The sequence below is a fragment of the Mirounga angustirostris genome, unplaced genomic scaffold (genome assembly GCF_029215605.1).
Source record: "Mirounga angustirostris isolate CCGP_5_RB_7025 unplaced genomic scaffold, mMirAng1.0.hap1 SCAF_10, whole genome shotgun sequence".
NCBI lineage: Eukaryota > Metazoa > Chordata > Mammalia > Carnivora > Phocidae > Mirounga > Mirounga angustirostris.
The window spans coordinates 7,099,056-7,117,295 of record NW_026991718.1 but is presented as its reverse complement, the minus strand read 5'-3'; the positions used below and the strand labels follow the sequence as shown (position 1 = coordinate 7,117,295).

General features: G+C 48.2%; 1 protein-coding gene across 1 annotated transcript; it reads right to left on the bottom strand.

The window, feature by feature from the left end:
• Positions 1-1,003: 1,003 nt before the first annotated feature.
• Positions 1,004-13,834, bottom strand: CMPK2 (cytidine/uridine monophosphate kinase 2). The gene is made up of 5 exons (XM_045884028.3): positions 13,184-13,834; positions 11,671-11,785; positions 10,351-10,552; positions 3,499-3,732; positions 1,004-1,950 (listed from the first exon to the last, which is right to left on the bottom strand). The coding sequence occupies exons 1-5, from the start codon at positions 13,781-13,783 to the stop codon at positions 1,833-1,835; spliced, it is 1,269 nt and encodes a 422-aa protein (XP_045739984.3). The 5' UTR covers positions 13,784-13,834; the 3' UTR covers positions 1,004-1,832.
• Between the last annotated feature and the right edge of the window lie 4,406 nt (positions 13,835-18,240).

Here is an 18,240-nt window from a genome sequence, read left to right as displayed (position 1 = left end):
AAAGACCCAAGAGTACAAAGAATTATTTCTTCTTTTTTAATATCTGCAATGAAGAAGGGATTCCACTTTCCTGAAACCATTTTTCTAAAACAAAACAAAAATGCCCTCCCTTCCTCTGAAAGCACTTTGACCACAGATTCCCCTGGGCCGGCGAGCTCACACCTTCCCACTTCCTTGACCAAAAACCCCCATCAATACAAAAGCCCCGCTGGACCAGCACCTCTGAACAACCAACATACGCTGTGACAACATCATAAATTAGAAAATCACAGCAACTTTATTCATTTGCAAGGTACAAAGAGAAAGCATAAAATGTTTGCTTTTCTAGACTGCCGACATAAGCTTTTCAAACTGTTTAAATAACACCAATAACATGATTAGATATCACATCTTTCAGAAACCTAATGCTATTTATTGGCTTTAAAAATATTTTCAACTGAAACCAAGTACATATTTATACATGTAAATACATTATGTAAAAATTACCTATAATTCCTTTGAAAAACAGTATGATGCAATTATTAATACTAAACTTTATTATAATTTAAGATTCTATATGATAAACCTGATAAGGCCTTATATGTAATTATTTGGGGGGGATGTCTAATTTACAAACTTCACCCAGCTTAGAACTGGAAGGAATTTTAGGTAATCACCTGGTTCAGCAAACTCCTTAGGACAAATAAAGAATTATTATCACTTTTTAGATCAAGTTACATGAACTATTGATGTTTAGTGACTCACCCAAGGCCACATAGTTATTAGATTTCCTCTTTCCTCAGCTTTTTTTTTCCCCCTAGGCAAACAGATCTCAAAGCTGATTTCATGTGTAAGCATAAGACATTTAAGTGCAAGATAATTTCCTAAGAAATCCCATTCCAGGATCCACTGTGCTTATTTAGTAAGATAAATTAAATCTGTGTAATGAAAATACACAACAAGCACTGCATTTAGCTTCTTGGCTCCAATTTTAATTAGTAAAGCAGAGCCCCACACTGAGGAGAAACATGATGTAAATATCAATATAAATATATTGCTCGATTGGCTAAGTTTAATGCATCTAGCTCAGTCCAAAACACTCATTATATCCAAAACCGTGTTGTCAGGGGAAAAGAAAGAAATATAAATAAGCAGAACATAATTCAAAGAAGGTTGGTGTACTTGTATTTCGAGCACCTGGGGTTGGCAGTCTCTGTATTTGACTCTGAAGTGCTAACCACGAGGACCATCTCAGAGGTGGTAGGGCACAGTCTAGGTCTTCTGGGTAAGTGTCCTCTACCCAAAGATGGCTCTGTGGGAGTGTCCTCAGACAGCCAGGACACGTGGACCCTTTCTCCAAGAGTACTTGGCCCTAGGATCAGGGCCAAGTCCCCAGCGAAGTGCAGCCATTTTGGGAAGAAGGCAAGTCTACCACATGGAGATCTCATCAGTGGCCCAGGTGTAGGCATGGGAGAGGCTGAGGAGCTTCCATTGATTTGGGAGATCTTCCTGGTTACTTCTGTATACCTCATGCTTTCTGGATGAGAAAAACTTGGAGGGATTTGGTAAGGACGTAGTTAAAAATACATACCAAGAAAACATTTGTTATACTTGAAGAAAGCAACCACTGATCTCTGGCTGGAACATGACAGTCTCAACCCGGATGGGTCCATTGGTCAAAAGGGAGGACAATGGTTTAAGTAAAATAGAAATGTCTGGTCTCCAGTTTTCTAGGACATACTATGTTTATGCAACAGTAATCTGGGGAAACCAGGTAACCAGTCGTGGGCCTAGATGCATCAAACAACATCAAATCTAGCAAAATGTATAATTACATTTTGCAGTAATTACAATTAATTACAATTATTCTGGATTATGCTTAAGACCATCTGGAGGACTTCTTCTCTTGAGGGGCTGGCATCAACTACGTGGCAACAAGGGTTCTCCATCCGCTGATAGGACACTTCTACCCTGGGGACAGACAGAATGAAAAGAGTTGGCTTATTTTTTAACACGGCTCTCCATGCAAATGCTATTTTCCTACCATAATGGACATAGCTTACAGCAAGGGCCCCATCTGGCTTATCTCACTGTTCCCCTCAGCCACTAGCTTTGTCCATGGGAGACATTTGATACATTTTTTTAATAAATCATAAATTCATAATAAGGCTTAATAGCTAGCCTTTATTGATACCTATTACCTACCAAGCATCAGCATTCTGCATGATTCTTCTGGTTTCATACTCAGGGTGACCTCAGGAAGGGAACCACGTCATCCCCATTTTGTAGAAAAAGTAGCAGAGGCTCAAAGAGATTAACTAATGGGACAACCGCGAAATGTCTCCACAGTCTGTGCCCTGAAGGATCTCAGACAAGCCAGAGGTCCTCAGCATACGCACTGTTTTCATGGCTGAGTCTTCTAAAATTGCACTGGGTTTCCACATCTCCCTTTGGGGTGACCTAGCCTTGATACCTCTGAATGAGTGTGCGGACGGCCCGACGGAAGTATGATGGCAGGTGGTTACAACACATGCTGTTTACCACTTCCTAGCTGAGTGAAGCTAACAAATTTCTTTCCTCTGTGCCCCCGTCTTCTCATCTGTAAAATGAGGACTGACATCATGTCTTCCTGGTGAGTTTGTCACGAGGTCTAATTGAATTAGTGCACGTAAATGGTCTGACGTGGTTTCTCTGAGCACAGCAGAGTTGTTATTCAATTATTTGTAACAGGATTGTGTTATGATAGCGCTGCTTTCGTTGTTTATTTATCTAAACTACCCTGCTTTGGCTTTTCGAACCTGTCCTACAGAGCTGACTCATGCTCAGCCATCAAGCAAGAAGACAGCCCAGACTCTCCCGCTAGTGTTTCGTAGATTTCTAATGAAAACGAAAGCACTGCCTTTAAAATCAGAAAGACTGTGATTTTAATCCCAGTTTTACTAAAGAGCACCCGGGCCAACCTAGACAAATCACTTAGTCCTTTGAGCCCCAGTTTTGTAAACTGTAAAGTATGGCTCATGTTCACTTGCCAGGATCAGGGAGCATCAGAACCCAAACGCCTGACACACGGGAAGCACCTACTAAGGACAAGTCACTGCGAGCTCATCAGCACTCGGTGCCCATTAGATTATGACTGGGGAGCCAAGACCCAGGAACGTGCATGGTCTTAGCCAGGTTCACACTGTTCCCGGCACAGCCAGGACTAGAAGGGAGGTTTGAGGCCCCGTCAGATAGCCTGGGGCTTTACCGTCACAATGCCAAAGCCCTGGGGGGTAGTCCCCTGGCATCTGATCCTGTGTCTCGGCCACATAAAAATCTGCGGATGAAATCCATGTTCTGGGGACCCTGGCGAGGCGGCCTGGGCAATACCGTCAGAAGGAGCTGAACCCCCTTGGAGGATATTGTATCGTGGGTCTGAAAGATGGGAATGATGTCCTTTTCTCCACGTTCGTAAAGTCAGAGCTGATCCCAGCTCACCACCATGCCAGGAACCCCTGCCATGCACACCAGGACACCTACTTTTGACGGAATATGCTGTTGGCCTCCAGTTCAGCTTCCTCCCTGGTCCTCTCCATGCCCCGGCGCTCAATCCGACGCATCCGCTCCTCGGGACTCACTGTGAGCAGCAGGACCAGGTCGGGCTTGAGCAGGTCCCTAGGCCACTGGTATATAGGATGATGGGCCGGGGGCAGGTGCTGGAGCCCCCCGGTCACCTCGGTGGCTATGGCGTAGGTGGCCGTGCTGTGCCAGTACCTGAGAAGGGGACCAGGAGTGAGTTCTGCATCCACAGAGGCCAAGGTCAGGGTGCACCTGAAAATCAGCTGGGGGAGAAAGCTGAAACCAGGGATGGCCCCGCTCAAGTTTCCTTAGCATTGCATCTATCAAATAAACAAAACTAAATCTTATTTTTTTAAGATTTTTTTTTATTTGAGAGAGAGCAGAGTGAGTGAGAGAAAACACCAGTTGGGGGGGAGGGGCAGAGGGAGAAGGAGAAGCAGGCTCTGCACCGATCAGGGAGCCCGATGCAGGACTCGATCTCAGGACCCTGGGATCATGACCTGAGCCGAAGGTCAAAGCTTCACCGACTGAGCCACCCAGGCGCCCCTAAATCTTGCTTTTAAAGTACTTATAAAATGTAAAAAATAAACCGAAGTCAGCAACCACAATGAGAATGCAGTGGGCTCGTCAGAGAGCGACACGGACTCGGCTGACACCATACTGTCACGAGGTGACACTGTTGCGTCTCTCTGGCCTGGCCCACATTGCCTTCCGTGAAAGGGAGGGCGACCAGGAGGAGAGACGTGCTTGGTAGTCCCCTGGCATCTGATCCTGTGTCTCGGCCACATAAAAATCTGCGGATGAAATCCATGTTCTGGGGACCCTGGCGAGGCGGCCTTTGTCCCGCCCAGCGCCCAGCCTCTCACTGTGTGTCAACACCTGTCAGGGAGGGAAATGAACACAAATACGACCTCCACTACCCTGTGAAGTCCTCCCTGAGTGAAGCAGGGCCCTATTGACTGGTTCATTTTAAATGTTGGCAGGGGGAGGAAGAGAAAATCACAACAATAAAAGACAACCTATTTCAAAACGCCCCATGGCTTTCCACGGCCTGCCGGAAACGTCCAGCCTAGCGAAGACACAGAACAGCATTCAGGGTGTGCGCCCTGGCACGCTGAATCACAGGAGCCTGTCTTCATGCTCTTTCCTCCACCTGGAGTGAGCTTCTCAGCGAGCAAAACTCCTACTCTACCTGCAGAACCCTGCTCAGATGAGACCCCAAGCAGAGCTCATGGTTCCCTCCTCTGGGCCCTCAATGTCTTTCACGGTCGACTCTACTGAAGAGCTTCTCATGGTAAAGAAAAGCAATTTGTCTATAAGTATGACCTCTTTCCACTCCTCCCTTAGAAAATTCTTTTTTTAGTCACCTCTGCATTCCCAAACCTGAAACCAGTGTCTGGCTCACAGTCAGTATGTGGTAAATGTTCTTTGGGTGTGCAAATGAATGAATTGGAATCAGTTTATTGATTGGCATACCTTATTATAATCTTGCCCTGTTCATGTCATATTCCAATCTTAAGCGACTAAATGCAAAACTTCAAATACAGTATCAAAGGACTATCACGTACAACAGATATTTATGAAAATTATTATAAACATCCCAATGTAGAGAAGTACCTATAGCCCCACCCTGGTCTGTATTTCAATTTACTGCCTTCAGTGTTTTAAAATCCTAAATTCTGGGGGTGCCTGGGTGGCACAGTTGGTTAAGCATCCAACTCTTGGTTTCGGCTCAGGTCATGATCTCGAGGTTGTGAGATCGAGCCCCACATGGGGCTCTGCACTCAGCGTGGAGTCTGCTTGGGATTCTCTCCCTCTCTCTCTGACCCTTCCCCCCGCTTTCATGCACACACGCTTTCTCTCTCTCTAAAATAACTAAATCTTTTAAAAGAAATAATAAATAAAATCCTAAATTCTTGACCATTTTATATTTGAACTTCTTTTCACAGTGAAAAGGATGTACTGGGATCTACAAAATAAATTCACAGTGTTTTCTGAGCTGCGTATTGATATTTCCCCTGCCTGCTACTGGTTCTGTGGACACAGGTAACTCATTTAAGCCAATATAGCCTCACCTTCCCCATCTGGAAGATGAAAAGCACGCAACTTTTGTTTCCTTCCACAGTTGCTGTAAAAAGAGACAAGTCCTGGGGCGCCTGGGTGGCTCAGTCGCTAAGCGTCTGCTTTCGGCTCAGGTCATGATCCCGGGTTCCTGGGATCGAACCCCGCATCGGGCTCCCTGCTCGGCGGGAAGCCTGCTTCTCCCTCTCCCACTCCCCCTGCTTGTGTTCCTGCTCTTACTAGCTCTCTGTCAAATAAATAAATAATGTTTTCAAAAAAATAAATAAAAAGAGACAAGTCCTTTAAAAACTGTATCACCCTGTCATTATAAGACAATACTATTCTTACTGGACACCGGTTGTAACTAAAGCTGCATTTGCAAATGATGGTAATACAGACAATACTGAAAAGGACCAAAAAAATTAATTTGGGAGGTGGTCAATTCCAATACCATCCACCCTTCCAAGCCCTGTCCACCTCCAGAGGGGTGCTGCAAACCCCCAGCCTCCACAGCAGCTAGTTCCTGGAGTCCCACCCAGGAGCCTCCTCCCGATCACGTCCCTGATTCACCACCTACAAACGTGCACTTCCCCTTCCCTGTGAGATGAGTCTAGTCTCCCAAGCTGAATAAATCCATGCAGGGTCCAGGCGTTCTTTCTCTTGGCAGCCAAACTACAATTTGCTCTGCATTTTGCACATGTCCCATGTTCAGTGAATTAAATACTCAGCTATGAATACAGAGGCTGATATCATCTTCATTTTAAAAGCCTTCTTTTTGTGGAAAAACCATCAGCAAGAATAGATTTTTAAAGGTAATGAGGGTGATTAAGTTGCCAACCTTAACCACAGTCACCATCAAAAATGACTCTGTCGCCCTCATTTGTTCAGCTAGATGATGGTGTAGTCTAAAATGGATTTCGTTAAAATCTTTACACATGAACAAAACCCACCCAGACAACAAATAACCGCTCTTTTCTTCTCATTTGACAAGGTGATACAGTATCTCTCTAAAGAACGAAATTGCTGACAATTCACAGACACAAAGAAGAAAAAGCAAGGGAAGAATGAGAGCCCTGCTTTCTATAGCTGGGGCTCTCTCACTAACAACACTGCCACTCATTTTAAATAATCATACCCGCTGGCCATCAATTTCAGACTCTCCACCATCTAGAATTTTCCATTCCTGCCATCAGGCAAGCCACATCAGTTCAAATCAAATGCAATTTGCCGACACATTGTACGTAGCTTATATAATAATGCTTTATATCTTAATAGCAATTTGCTATTGCAAAGCACTTCCCCGTGTATCAACCCGTTGGATATTCACCACAGGTTTTAGTGGTAGGCAGGGAAGGGATATGGAGTATCTCCATTGAACACATTAGGAAACTGGGAGCAGAGAGGATAGGTATTTGTCTACACGCAGAAACCAGTGCAACTCCAGGGACATCTGAAGAAATCATGTGCCCCAGGGAGTCACCCCATATTAGGAGAAGTTTAGTCTGTCTCCTTGAAAAAGGACACTGTATGAAAACAAAGATCTCAGATACGGTAGGTAGATTCAGACACATTAATAATAGGGTAAAAACATCCCACAGGTGAAGAAGTCCCAAAAAAGGAATGCAATTTCTTACCCTTCTCCAGGATCCCCTATAACTTGCAACCCTGAAATAACGATCTTGCCATCCCCAGCGTTAAAACTGCCTGCTGGTGTCATAGCTTAGAGGACGGCCCTGGCCTTCTAACTTATTTTTACTGTGTTCATCTTGCCTGGCAACCCACCACCTCCCACTTTATTCCCTACACACGCTCTGAACTGCCTTTTCATGGAATATTTCAGAGATACAGAAAATTGTACAGAGAAAAGATATTTCAAGAAAGGGGTAGAAATTTCCAGATATGGCAAACTAGTTTGTAACTATCAGCTTGGCCACCAGGAACCAGTGGAGACCCTCAAAAAAAGGCAGGCAATGCTAGATGTTGACAAGGACACCAGCCACAGGAAATTCTCAAACACCGCTGCGGGGCGGGGTGGTCACAGTGAGTGGTTCCAACCACTTCAGAACACTTTTTGCAATACCTGCTAAAGCTGAACACATGTGAACCCCACATCCCTACGGTTCCACTCCTGGGAATCTATGCACCAAAACTGCATATGGACCCGCACCCAAGTTATGTACAAAATATTCATAGGGGCGCCTGGCTGGCTCGGTCAGTGGAGCATCCAATTCTTGACTTCAGCTCAGGTCATGATCTCAGGGTCATGAGATCAAGCCTGGAGTCGGGTTCTGAGCTCAGCATGGAGTCTGCTTAAGATTCTCTCCCTCCCCCTCTTCCCCTCCCCACCCCACCCCTCCCCGCCCCACCCCGCACTCTCTCTCTATTAAAAAAAAAAGATGTACGTTCATAGCAGCTAGGCGAGTCTCCTATGTGGCAAGAAGGAAGTCAGATGCTGGTAGTCCTAAGGCACAGCTGCATGTACAGGGCGTCATGAACAGATCAGACAATTCCACGGTGATGGAGATCGGGCAGTGTTCACTACGGGGAGGGGGTGGGGGGAGAGTGGGCAGGGACTGGGAAGGAGAATGACCTGGCTTTACGGGGTGTGGTAACGTTCTAAGTCTGGATGTGGGTGCAGGCATCCAGACTTGGGTGTGTTCACTACTTGAAATTCCTTGAGATTTACATTTATGATTAGTGCTTTTTCCTGCATACTTGTCGTACTTCAATACAACTGCTTATCTTTCCAAAAATAAGTAAAATTGCAGAGAACAAGACCCATTCACTGAACATTAAGCAATAAATCAACTGGGGTTTTCAATCTTTTGTACTCTGTATCAACTGCATTTCTCTCTCCTTAGCACTGTTAAATTTGTTCAATATCCTTTCTCCCCTCCGTACTCTACAGTTTGTTATTATTTGGCTTGTATTCTACTGAACACCTATCTGACACGTGATGTTCTCAGTCAAAATGAGGGTTTTGCATTTTATGCACACTGATGCAGTGTACTGATTTATATTGCTGAATGGTGCTCCATTTCACAAATATGCTAGTATTTATGTGCCCTTTCTTCTACTGATGGGCTTTCAGTTTTTCAAATTGTTCAATATTATGAACACAGCTGAAGGAGGGGGGTGGAGGGATGGGGTGGCTGGGTGATGGACACTGGGGATGGTATGTGATGTGATGAGCACTGGGTATTATATAAGACTGATGAGGGGCGCCTGGGTGGCTCAGTTGGTTGAGCGTCTGGCTTCAGCTCAGGTCATGATCCAGGAGTCCCAGGATCAAGCCCCACATTGGGCTCCCTGCTCAGTGGGGAGTCTGCTTCTCTCTCTCTCCTCACCTGGCTCGTGCTGTGCTCTCTCTCACTCTCTCTCTCAAATAAATAAATAAAATCTTCAAAAAAAAGACTGATGAATCACCGAACCCTACTTTGGAAACTAATAATACACTATGTGCTAATTAACAGAATTTAAGTAAAAAATAAAAATAAATTTTTAAAAAAGAAATAAATTTTAAAAAAGAAACTTTTGCATTTCTTCAGGAGGTGAAAGCAGTGTTCACTTTGCTGTCCCTTTCAGATCGCTCTCTGAGCCCCGTGTCCACCCCCACCAGTGCCTTGTAGGGCTTCTAGCCACCCCCGTGATCTCCAGCTCTGAGTCTCAGCACATTTTCATTGGTTCTCACCTACCTGATGAGAGCAAAATGGGATTTCACCGTGATTGTAATTTCCGTATCACCAAGTTGGGTGATTTTAAGCCGAGGATGACTTGCTTGCCATACACTTCAATCATTCTTGTGGTATTTTAAGCTACTTCTTAGGTACGGAATTTTAAAAATCTAAAGCAGTTTATGTCACTCCATTATCTGAAACCTTCCAATGGCTCCCCTCTGCACTCAGAATAAAATCCGCACTATCTTGGCCCACGGGCCCTGCTGTTCTATCCCCCGCCTCTCTCTGTCCATTCATCCAGAAAGCAGCCCCTCGTCCACTATGTGCTCATCACACTGGCCTGTTTCTAGTCCTTGAATATGCTACCTTCTTTCTGTCTGTAGGCTTTGCGGACTCCTCTCTCCATAATGCTGCTACTCCATAGTTTTCATTCCCATCTCTTTTGGGGCATTCAGAACTCAGATCAACGTTACCTCCTTAGAGAGGCCATCCTCAGCCATATCCACCTTGATTTACCCTCTTCAGAGTATTTATCATTCTCTGATATTACCATATGTCTTCATGCACTTGACTGTTCTCCTGCAACAGTATGTTTGCTCCATGAAAGCAGAGCATCATCGTCTAGCTCATTTACCGTTGAATCCCCTAAATTGAGAACAGTCTTTGGCACACAGTAGATGCCCAATAAATGTTTTATAAATAAGCTGACGAACAAATGAACTACTGAAAGCATCGGTTTCTAAAGCAGAGGCTTTGTCAATATCCCCAATATGCTATTTCTAGCTTAGTCAGTGGCAAGTTACTTAACCCTTGTAAGACCTAGGCTTCTCATCAGTAAATTGGGGATAACATTTAGTATCCACCTACCATGTAATTGTTCAGATACAGTAAAATGTATGTATGCTCTTAGCAAAATGCCAGCCTGTGGTGTGGGTAGTTAACAAATCATAGACATCATTCCTATTATTATCATAATTCAGTTTGACTTAATAAACACAGGTGTATACTTGCAATATATAGGTACGTGCAGACACTTAGGGAGAAAATGCCAAATTCACAGCATCTTTACACCTACCTGTCTACAATCACAGGAGATTTGGTAGATGCTTTAGCTATTTCAGAAGCCACAATATAATTGCCCAAAGAGTAAAAAGCTCTTCTAATGATAGTTGGTTCATCATCAAAGATTTTCCTCCACTGGCTGATGCAAGCGGGGGGCGACCTTAAGAGCACAGCCTTGAGTGAGTCCGAAACTGACCGGGTCACAGTGGTTTTGCCTGCAGAAAAGACACAAACATAGCGCTTCGTGACCACAGCCACCAAACGGCTCCCAAACGCTCATATTAGCCCAGAAAGAGCAAAGACACTCTATCCACCTGTAAATCAAAGCAGTTCATTGCCTACTATGATTCTTGATTTAAAAAAAAAAAAGAGAAAAAAAACCGCAGACCTTTAGGAACCGGGGATTCCTCTCTGTGGTATCCCAACACTTGGAAGAAAACCCAAATGGTGCTCTTGTTTGCAAATTAATGATAAACTTTAGCGTAGACCTCCGGGCCTGGGAAAACCTCCACCTGGTTCCTCAAAACACTCCGCACCTGCTGTGGAGGGAGCCCCGCCTGACACTGAAGCACGAGACGTCTGCCCAAGCCGGACCTCGGCCTCGGCCGGATCCTGCTGCCCTTGGCGCCTTGCTTCTCCTGCTCTTCGTGTTTGGGGCTAAGTGTGAGCTGTCCCTTGTGTCCCCTGCTCCAAGGCTTCTTCCCCTCCGCTTCCTAGTTCTTCCTGATTTTGCTCCAGAAGGGCCCTCTGAACGGCCTGCGGGTCCCGGATACCCCGGTCTGGCCCAAGTCCCTTCACTTTCGCCCGCGCTCTTTCTTCTTCTTCTTTTTTTTTAAGATTTCTTTTTTTTTAATTCATGAGAGACAGAGCGAGAGACAGAGGCAGAGGGAGAAGCAGGCTCCCAAGGAGCAGGGAGCCCGACGCGGGGCTCGATCCCAGGACCCTGGGATCATGACCTGAGCCACCCAGGCGCCCCCGCGCTCTTTCTTCTGTCGGGAGGACCGCTTTTGCCCTGCTCACCGGTACTTCTCTGATCTGTTCCGAAAACAGTCCCGGGGTCAGCCCTTCCAGAGGCTCTGTTCCCCACACCGAGGCCGCATTCAGTGCCTTCTCGCGGTCACCAGAGCACCTGGGGCCCAGCCTCCCCTGGCCTCCCGCCGGAGGTCTTATTCGACTGTCTCCCAGGCCTGCCCGGCTCCGGGCCCGGCACGCACTGGAGACCGACATGAAGCTTATGAATTGAGCTCTGTATCGAGTTTGACTTACTAAAGACCTGTCTGTTCCCGCAAGGGATCAATTAATCGCACTGCCTGTAACTCGAAGGTAGCATTACCTGTGGCATCCAGTCCTTCGATGGCAATGACCGGGAACTTTCCTCTCGCGGCCTGCTCCGGGCACCGGTCAACCAGGTCAAGCACTGCCTGGGCTTCAGGAAGGAAGGGTATACACTGCGAAACAATGTCTGCGCGTGAGCAGTGAAGCAGCGGGGCTTCTGCGGTCTCTAACCGCGGAGAGCAAGATTGCCCAGTGCTAAGAAGGCGTAGGTTGCGTCTGACGCCGCGCCAAGTTCGTAGCATTTGGACCTGGGAAGGGCTGAATTCCTTCATTTTTTACTGAATAGCTGTGCCTCCAAAAAGGCGACAGCGGCTGAGCTCACTCAGTCTGCAACCCACGCTGACCAGCTGCCCCAGAGGAGGAAGGACAGGCAAGACCGCAAGTGCGGGTTGGGGTGACCCAGCGACCCGAGACTGCAGCACGTGGTGTGCCAGGGGCGACCGCAGCTCCCGGGAGCAGCCAGCACCGTCCCTTCCTAACCGCTAGGGGGCGGAGGAGAGAGCCGCGCGCCGCGGTCACCCGGTGGGTTGCGCGGGCGTCGCGGGCCCTTCTGAGTTCTCACCTCCGCTTCCCCGCACTGCTTACCGCGGCCTCTCTGCAGCGAGGCCCGCACGTGTGTGCATGCGTGTGCTTCACCTTCTAAGCGCTTTCGAGGACTAACATGGCCAGCCTTCGCGGTGACTCGGTGAGGGTGGCAGCATTATAATCCCCCTCTACGAACTAAGGAAACTGAGGCGGGGGTGGGGGGGTGGGAATAAGAAACTGAAAGCGACACAGGTAATAAATGCCGCGTTGGGATTGAAACCCAAGCGACTGGTCCTGCCCTTTTAAACCGCTTCGTAATACAATCCCAAAAGCTTGCAAAATGCACTAAATTCCACCGCGCAGCCTCAGAAAGCCGAGTCTGGACATCCCAGGCCCCGCCCAGGCTGCGCTGGGAAAGAATCTCCGCTCTCCTTTCCCGAGCACCTGCTGCGTGCCAGAGCTCTGCTTGTCCTTGTGTCCCCCGTGCCCCCTGTGCCCAGGGCTTGTCCTGACCAAGGCTAGGCAAGTGTTTCACAGACCAAAGGGAGAACAGAGGGGTCGTGCGACCTGGACCGGCAGCCAGTAAGCAGGCAGCCGCGGTTTTAGAACAAGGTTCTTAAACCCCAAACTCATGCCCTTTTCTCCCCAAAATCATGCCCCGGCCTCCCAGATGGCAGGATCCTCCCCGCACGCGGCGGCCTCTTCCCTCCCGAGGCGCCTTCTGCACGCATTCGGAGCAGGCCTGGCGAGCGTGGCCTTGGGACATCAGTTCCCGCCTCGGATGGGAAGTTCCTGGCGGCCAGGAACGGAGAAGAGCCGCGGTGTCTAAACCAGTCTGGCACTCAGGCGGCCTGGTTTGGCGACGGCGTCGATCGGTGCCCTGGGCCGCAGAGGCCAGGCTGGAGAGGCCGGCCCCGGGGAGCGCGCGCCCCGTCCGCTCCCTGTCGGGGGCCCACCCGAGTGCCGGGAAGGGGCAGAAGTCTTACCGCCTCCAGAACGGCGCGGGCGGCCTCCCGGTGCGGGAAGACCCCAGAGCTGGGCAGGTCGGGCACCACCGGGTGCAGGGCGGGCTCCGGGGCGGCCACGACGCGCTCGCGGGGGCCCACCTGCCGCCACCCCGCGCCGTCCCGCAGCTCCCACAGGTGCTGCCACACCTGCCGGCGCGCGTCGCCCACGAACTCGCCCAGACGCGGGCCCTCCGGGGACTCGCCGAGCAGGGAGAACAACGCGCGCCGGGTGTCGGGGCTGTCGCTGGGGTCGTGGAGCAGGAAGCCGTGCTGCACGCCGCCCGCCGCGCCGCCGGGGCCGTAGCACAGCAGCGGGCTCAGCTCGCACCGCCGGAGCGGGTCGCGGCGCAGCTGGTGCAGCTGGTGCCGCAGGCGCTGGTGCAGCCGCGCCGCCCGCACCCGGGCCGCGCAGTCCCCGCCCGGCGCCAGCGGCACGCGCAGCGAGTAGCTGCGGCCGGGCGGGCCCAGGAGCGCGGCCGCGCGGGGGTCGGGGAGCGCGCCGGGGGCGTCGGCGCCGACGGCGAAGTGAGCCAGCGTGCAGCCCGGCAGCTCCAGCGCGAAGCGGCGCGGCGGCGCCATGGCCGGAGCGCGGGCCCCGCGTCGCGGCCCCGGAGGCGCCCGAGCAGCAGCGGCGAGCGCGGGCGGAGGGCGGAGGCCGTGGGCTCGTCCGGCCCCGCCCCGCCGCTCTCGGGCCGCCACCGGGGAAACGAAAGTTAAGCGACGGCGGGGCGGGCCGGGGCGGGGCGGGGCGGGGGGGGCGCCCTCTGCCCGCTCGCGGGCCGCGCCCACGCACGGCGGCGGGGAGGGGGCGGCGGCGGGGGGCGCGCGCGGTGCCGGCTGCCACCCGGCGGGCGCTCTCGGCCCGGCGCCGGCTCCTCCTCTGCTGCCTACGTCCCGGGGGGGCGCGCGCGCGTGTGAGCGTGTCCCGGAGACAGCGCGCGCCGAGCTCTGCCTTTTAGCTTCGTTCGCCCCCCGCCCGCCCTCTCCGGCTCTTCAGTGCGGCGCAGACTCCCGACCCGGGCGGGGTTGCAGACCCCTTGGCCCCTTGCTCGACCTGAAGCCTCCCCCTGACCCGCTGCATCGCCCTCACTCTGACCCGAGTCCTATGGGCTGCTTTGAAGGCCTGAACAGGGAGCGCTTTTCCCTCTTCTTGGAATTAGCCCCTCTGTCGCTGACTCGCAAACTAGGACGTATCGCCAGATGTGCAGGGGAGCCAAAGAAAGGCCCGCCTTCGGGTCCAGTTCGCTGGTCCCGGCGTGCTGTGTCAGCCCGAAGCCCGCACCTTGGTATAGCAGCTTTCACGCAATTATTCAGATGTTTTGTTCTCACTCAACAGCTGATACTTTGGAAAATGATTGTCAAGCAGGAACGTGTGGGTGGCTCAGTCGGTTCGGCGTCTGCCTTCGGCTCAGGCCATTAGGGTCCTGGGATGGAGTCCCGCATCAGCTCAGGTCATGATCGCCTGGCCCTGGAATCAAGTCCCGCATGGGGGGGGGGGGGGAGTCCTTGCTCAGCAGGGAGTCTGCTTCTCCCTCTGACTGCAGCTCCCCCTGCTTGTGCGCTCTCTCTCTCTCTCTCTGACAAATAAATAAAATCTTCATAAAAAACTGAGCATACTGAAAACAAAAATCCTATGGGGAAAACTCAAACATTTAGAAAAGACAATGAAAAACATTAGATGAACTGAGGGCAAACAAACTTTGTAATTGAAGCAGTTTGGATTTAGCATGCGTGTACGTTTAATTCTGGAAGGAATACAACTTTTGGACAAACAGGAACTATTATAGATATGTGGTTGAAGTATGAGCTAATAGACAAGGAGCAATCGGATTAAGATGTTTTTAGCTCTCTGAGTACAGGATCATTCTTACTCTCTGTGAGCAATCTCACTTTGGGGCATTTAGTGTGCAGAGTTGTTTTCACATGTATAGTGTTCTAGTGGGAGTGTAAATTGGTTCAAGTACTTTGGAAAACTCTTCGGAGGTATATGCTCAAGGGGAACACACATACACCATATGAACCAGTGATTCCAATCCTGGGTATATACCCAACATAAATGCATACATACATGTCGGCCAAAAGATATGTACAAGAAAATGCATGGTGTAATAGCAAAATATTCCAAATGCTCCTCATAATAAAATAATTAAATGTATTGTGGTATATTTAATGAAATCAATAAATGGGAGCTATGAAAATTAACAATCTACTGCTAAACACGGCAAAGTGGATAAGTCTGCAAACACAACAATGAGTGAGAGAAGCCCAGCAGAAAGAGGACGTGCTATTGTAACCTAGAGTATGGTTTTTAGGACAGGGTTATCTTTGGAGTGGAGGTAGGGTTTAGGGCCTGGGGGAAGGTCTTGGAGACTTCTTGGTAAAATTCTATTTCTTGATAAAGATGCTCATTACATATGTGTGTTCATTCTGCCAAGAATTCATTGTGCCGTGCATTTATGAACTGTGCACCTTTCAATGTATGTATAGTAGTTGATGTATGGTACTGATGTACAGTATGTATCAGTAGAAGATCTACCACAGAAATGTTATGATGATTGCAAATCACTGAACCGATTCCACCATCTGCTAATGGGTTGCAGGCACTGCTGGGACATTCCTGCAGGAAATGGCCCACTTCAGGGAGCATGGAGTACATTAAGGATGTGCAGGTGTTTTGAGAAAAAAGTCTCTGGCTAAAGAGAAATGGTGATGACATTTGGCTGTTTTCCAGTTGCATTTGGATGCCTTTAGAGATGGCCGAGTCCCGAGTAGAAAGCCTAAAGGGGGCTGCCTTGTACCTCCTCCAGCCTATCCCCGTCTTGAGCAGTTGGAAGAAGAAATCCCTCCCTGGGCCCGCGCAAGCCATGACTTTGATTATGAAAGTCTTACCACTCCTGAAACTTACTCTTAAATGAATGGGAAACGACAAGTTGGAAGGAATAGAACATCTGTTCAAGGACTTTTGTGAGTTCTTTGCTGGGAAAGACTTTGACTTATTTATTTCTATTTTTTTCATATTAATATTTTATCTAAAAAATAGGAGGCTCTCAGTTGTTGAAGCAAAGAAGGAAGGAAGGAAAGAGAGAATGCCTGAATGAGTGAATGAATGAATAAAAGAAACTGGTCCCATTAGAACAGACTTAGGAACAAATAATAAAATAATGTGCTAATAGTGATCAATCACTGAGCAGTGTTGCAGGTGTTTAAATCCCAGTTCAGACACTTACTCCCTGTGTGACGTGAGTTTCCCCAGCTATAAAAGAAGTTAGTACATGCAAAGTGCAGAGCAATGCCTGGTACCCAGTGCTGGATTGTGGGCTAGCTATTGCTAATTTATTATACAAGCAGCACTCTCTGTACTTAACATACGTTAGGTCATTTAATCCTGACAATGCCCTCTGTGAGTGTGATATCAATACCCATGTTTCCCAGATGTGTTAACAAGATCAGGCAGGTAAAGAAGTTTACCCAAAATTAAACATTCCTGGCTGAACTAGGATTGAAATCTTAAAATATTTAGCTTGAAAAGCCTACATTGGCTCTCCTCTGTGCCATGCTGCTTTGATTTGAAAGGAAAACTGACTTGGTTTTTGTTTCTTCATATACATGTGATCTAGCAAAGAAAAAAAAAGTGTTTCTTGATTATCGTACCATGGTGTTATTTCGAAATGTTTTTGGCTAAGATGATTTCAAGCACTTGGATTCTATCCACCAGTGCGTAATTGGAAATCATTACACGTAGCCTTGCTATTTTGGTGAATTTGCTTTCACTTTCCTTTCTAAGTAAAATGAAAATCATCTTTGTTTCCATTCAGAACATAACACTACTAGAAAAACAATAGCGAACCCTAACTGAACACTTAGAGTCTTCCATACACTGTCCCAATTTATGTGATTCACATGCATTAGAATTTGATCATGAGTTTGAGCCTTATGCTGGGTATAGAGATTATTAAAAAATAAACTATAAATAAATAGATATGCAGGAAAACATAAATGTCTACATTTCAACACTATGAAAATACATAAGATGAATAACTAAAGGCAGATTAAGTGTAAATGTTATTATGTGCCTGTGCATTCTGACTGTGATCTGGAAGGGGCCCCAAGGCGAATGGGTTCTGTCCTCAGCCTGCACAGGTCAGTCATGCTTTGCATTCTTTGACTTCCATAACGAACTGTCAGGGCGGCCCCCCTCGGGTAAGGTGCCAGGGGAGAGCCCCTGCATGCTGTATCATGCGTGAGTAATACATCTGAAGAGGTGCCTGTATCTCTCTCCAAGTTGCTGCTCTAGATGGAGATATGGACAGAGAGCAAGGTCTTGATCTGTGTCCAATTAGAAGGCTACTGTTGACCCAGGAGATAGGTGAAAGGTGAGGCAGAGAAATATATGTTAAGAAAAAAAAGAAGAAGAAGGTAGCGGGAGGGGAAGAATGAAACGGGGGAAATCGGAGGGGGAGACGAACCATGAGAGACGATGGACTCTGAAAAACAAACTGAGGGTTCTAGAGGGGAGGGGGGTGGGAGGATGGGTTAGCCTGGTGGTGGGTATTGAGGAGGGCACATTCTGCATGGAGCACTGGGTGTTATGCACAAACAATGAATCATGGAACACTTCATCTAAAACTAATGATGTAATGTATGGGGATTATTAACATAAGAATTAAAAAAAGAAAAAAATATAATATAAGCCACATATGCAATTTTTAATATTTTAGGAGCAACATTAAAAAATAGATGAGAGAGGAAAGAATGGGAAATTATTGTTCAAAGAGTAAGCTTAGTTTAGAAAGATGAAAAAGTTCTAAAGATACAGGGGTGTGAGATGTAAATACATTTAATGCCACAGAATTATACACCTAAAAATGATTTAAATGGAAAGTTTATGTTACATATATTTTATAATAAAAAAAAGAGTTGGGGTGCCAAAAAAAAAAAAAAAGGTGAGGCAGAGAGAGGCAGATGCCCAGCCCTGATCCTGAGCCTTGGGTCTTGGCCCTGTTCCAACTTTCATTTTCATGAACAGGAAAATCGAA